At 41.1% G+C, this 4,256-nt stretch overlaps 1 protein-coding gene and 1 long non-coding RNA gene across 2 annotated transcripts in view; both read right to left on the bottom strand.

The window, feature by feature from the left end:
- Positions 1–1,123: 1,123 nt before the first annotated feature.
- LOC104827712 (glutamic acid-rich protein-like) lies at positions 1,124–2,404 on the bottom strand. The gene is made up of 4 exons (XM_010560935.1): positions 2,136–2,404; positions 1,898–2,014; positions 1,659–1,775; positions 1,124–1,556 (listed from the first exon to the last, which is right to left on the bottom strand). Exons 1-4 carry the CDS (start codon positions 2,185–2,187, stop codon positions 1,300–1,302), a joined length of 543 nt encoding a protein of 180 aa, XP_010559237.1. The 5' UTR covers positions 2,188–2,404; the 3' UTR covers positions 1,124–1,299.
- Positions 2,405–2,748: 344 nt separating this feature from the next.
- Positions 2,749–4,256, bottom strand: part of LOC104827711 — a 2,977-nt gene continuing 1,469 nt past the window's right edge. The window contains exon 3 of the long non-coding RNA XR_773938.1: positions 2,749–3,396. This is a non-coding gene — a long non-coding RNA (uncharacterized LOC104827711). The remainder of the gene's footprint in view (positions 3,397–4,256) is intronic.

Below are 4,256 nucleotides of genomic sequence, written 5' to 3'. Positions count from 1 at the left end.
ACATACTCAACATCAAGTACATCGCCGTCTGAGAATGCCTCTGATCCAGCCAAGATACATGCCTTCGAAATGGCATGATTTAACTGTTGAACTACTTTTTATACGTTTTCTCGAGCTGTCGATTGACAATCATAAACCTGGAGCACTTTTTCGTCGTAATTAACTTTAATGGTGACCCAATGACAACGTACTTGATCGCTTTCGGCTGATGGAATGCTGACAACACTTACAAATCCATCATAGCTGATCAACGGTGTCCCAGCACACCCAATTGGAAGTTTTCCATTGAAGTAGGATTCGAGATCGTCCAAAGTAGTTAGGTCTCCAGAGTTTTCCCACCGCTTCAAGCGTTCCGGGAACATAGTATCACTTACCATGTAGTTGCTCCTTATATAGGTCACAGGATTCTTTAAAACACGGATGCGTAGCTCATACATTGCCTCTCTCATGTGCTAAAAACAACAACAACAAATATCAACAAATATTATGATATAAACCTTACTATAATGGGACCATGGGACCATGGGACCATGTGACCATGGGAACATGGGACCATGTGACCATGAGACCATGTGACCATGGGACCATGAAATTACATATAAGAGGTGGAAAAGTGTAAATGATGTAAACTTATAGTATCTGCAAGCCATCTTCCGACTTGTATGAGCTCATCCCAGAAATTTGTCATCCTTGTTACATCAAGGGCAGACATCCATAAACGCTCTTCTCGTGGTTTTTTCATAAAGTTCCATAAAGCCTCGACTTGTGGACTAGCTGATTCAACAAATGATTGATTTCGGATTGGAAAACCTTTACTGTGAACCCGATCTGGAATCCATAGAACTCCTGTCCTTCATCCGATGAAGGTGGGTCTCCTTTCTCTGTTGCAGCCTCAACAACATCTTCTTCAGCCTCAGCAACTGTATCCTTAACCTCAGCAACATCTTCTTCAGCCTCAATAATTGTATCCTCAACCTCAGCAACATCTTCTTCCACCTGGGTTTTTTTTCCCTCTGCCTCTTCCTCGTCCCCTGCCTCTGCCCATACTTCTCCCTCTTCCCATACCTCTGCTTCTGCCTCTCCCTCTCCCTCTCCCTCTGCCTACTACTGCGATGGACCGAGTGCTTTTCGCCGGTGGACCACTTGAGACTGGTTCTACGAAGGGGCTTCTTTTGGAGGGTCCATCAACAACTTTCCTTTTATTTCTTGTCATCAAAGTTGCATCAGAAGATTCAGGTACAAGTTCTTTCAAGGGAGTTTGACCTTCAGATGGCAGTTCAGTGGCATTAGGACCTTCAGTTACATTGGTTTCAACAACTTCCATTGCTTCATTAGATTTGTCTGCCCCATCAGATTTATCTTCATCGTCAGCAGACTCATCTTCATCCTCACGGATGGAGCAGAGGATTCTTTGTCTGCCTCTTCATCATTCTTTTCATCGTTGTCGTCGTCATCCTTGCCATCATCGTTGTCACTATCTTCTTCAGATTCGTCCTCGTCCTTATCATTCTTCCCTCCAGAACCTTCTCCCTTATCAAGGGTCCCCTCGACATGTGCTGAACATAAAGCAAATAATACAATCAGTTTAAAGCATGACCATGTGACTCTGTGACCATGTGACTCTGTGACCATGATAACATGATGAAATGGTCGAATACTTGATGTTTCTGCGTTCCCGCCATCATCGTTGTCACTATCTTCTTCAGATTCGTCCTCATCCTCATCATTCTTCCCTCCAGAACCTTCTCCCTTATCAAGGGTCCCCTCGACATGTGCTAAACATAAAGCAAATAATACAATCAGTTTAAAGCATGACCATGTGACTCTGTGACCATGTGACTCTGTGACCATGTGACTCTGTGACCATGATAACATGATGAAATGGTCGAATACTTACTTGCTGTTTCTGCGTTCCCGCCACCATCGTTGTCACTTTCTTCTTCAGATTCATCTTCCTCCTCATCATCCTTCCCTCCAGAATCTTCTCCCTCATCAAGGGTCCCCTCGACATGTGCTGAATATAAATCAAATAATACAATCAGTTTAAAGCATGACCATGTGACTCTGTGACCATGTGACCATGAGGATAAGTGATCATGTGACAAGATAACATGATGGAATGCTCGGATACTTACTTGCTGCTTCTGACTCTTCATCTTTCTCCTTTGGTAAGGGCTCTGTGACCATGGGACCAAGTGACCATGGGTCCAAGGGACCAAGGGATCATGGGACTATGGGACCAAGGGACAAAGTGACCATGTGAGTACCTTTGATCCGATGCCAATCTTGTTTATCAATGTACTGAAGCTCTATCTGACATTTTGTTTCATTGACTTCTTGCACATTCTGGGACACGTTGGATCCGCATCTTCAATGTCTATGTACCATCCATTGGTACCCAAGCTCAAGATACATTCGAAAGGTAGCAATTGCAATGCAACATTTAAATATTATATCACACCACAAATAACAAATAATATAACAACTTTATTATCAATGTACTGAAGCTCTATCTGACATTTTGTTTCATTGACTTCTTGCACATTCTGGGACACGTTGGATCCGCATCTTCAATGTCTATGTACCATCCATTGGTACCCAAGCTCAAGATACATTCGAAAGGTAGCAATTGCAATGCAACATTTAAATATTATATCACACCACAAATAACAAATAATATAACAACTTTAAAATAAAATATACAGCAAAACAATAACTTACCATAAGCGGTATTATAAACCCCCGACAATGCCACTTAGTCTTTGGTGTTCCACTCATGAAGATCTTTCGTATTTGATCAATGATTTTTTTGAATGTATAACGTCCCCAAGGAAATTTTTCACAAAACTCCAAATCATTAACCATGTCTACCAAATCATGGTTTATGTGATCATCTGTTGTACCATGATCTAGGACTCCTCCAAGTAACATCACAATTGCCAGTTTCTTCCGGTCGGCAACCCTATGAGTAGGTGTCTTCTCTAGTTGCCTGAGCACACTTTGTTTAGTCACCTTTCCTTTTCCAAATGTCTTAACTCTAAAGTGACTTTTTCTCTTATACTCCCACCCTCCCGGATATTCACCGCACTTTAATCCGCATATTAGTGCGTGCTCGATGATCGAGTATCTGATTGGTACACCATTATAGAAAAACCACAGCTCTTTATCATCACTGACCCTCACTGCATGATTTATCAGATATGCCGCATGCGCCATTTTCAGGGTGTCTTCAAATTGGACATGGAATAAATGTTGAAACTGCGACTCGTTCTTAAAGTACAACCACTCTTCCGCTGTTAATAGATCTTTCAATTTTTTCAATGTCTCCGACGGGTAGCATCTAGTATTTATCCTCGAACAGAAATGAATTTCCTCCATTTTGAAGTAATATGGCACCTGCAAAACATACAAAATTTAACACACCATGCAATATAAACAAGCCTATGACCTGTGATCTAGTCACCTGTGATCCAGTGACCTGTGACCTACACGAACATATAATTGTGTGACCTGGGACCATGTGAACTATGACTCTATGACCTATAACCGACATGTGACGTTGTGACCATACCACCATGTGACTCTGTAACCTATAACAACATGTGACGTTGTGACCATACCACCATGTGAATCTGTGACCTATAACAACATGTGACGTTGTGACCATACCACCATGTGACTGTAACGGCCCAAAAATCCGGTATTTCGGATATCGTTGAATCGTCACTTGGGTTAAAAAAAAATCCGATTTATTCTAAAATCAACCATCAAAATCAGACTCTACAGCGGAAGTCTAAAACAATGAATTCAATAACATAAGTCTGCATATTAATTTCATGAATAAATTGAATAAATAAAATAGAAACTCTAAATCTTCGTCTTTCTGGCAAACTACCAAATCCAACAAAAATAATCTGCTTCACTTTTCACCTGTGGAGAAAAATGAAAGGGTGAGCTACGCGAATAGCTCAGTAAGGTTGCAAGACTATAAACCTCGCCTCCGTACCCAGAATAGACAATCAAATAGAAAACAATTCAATCAACATTCAACTCAAACAAAACTCAATCTATCGATTCACGTTCTTCTCCTAACTTTTCTTTGTTCGATTCTTTAAAACGAGTCCAGACTCTAGGACCATTCAGTACCCCTCAGACTTAGCTCAAAATTCTTTTATAAAACAAAACAAAAATATCGTTATACCCCTCTACGGATCGCCGCCGTAGTCGGGGTTATCAAAACACGACCAATAGTAATA

Source organism: Tarenaya hassleriana, unplaced genomic scaffold, assembly GCF_000463585.1.
Source record: "Tarenaya hassleriana unplaced genomic scaffold, ASM46358v1 Cleome523, whole genome shotgun sequence".
NCBI lineage: Eukaryota > Viridiplantae > Streptophyta > Magnoliopsida > Brassicales > Cleomaceae > Tarenaya > Tarenaya hassleriana.
Note: the sequence above shows the minus strand (reverse complement) of the source record. Positions and strands in the feature narration are given on the sequence as shown.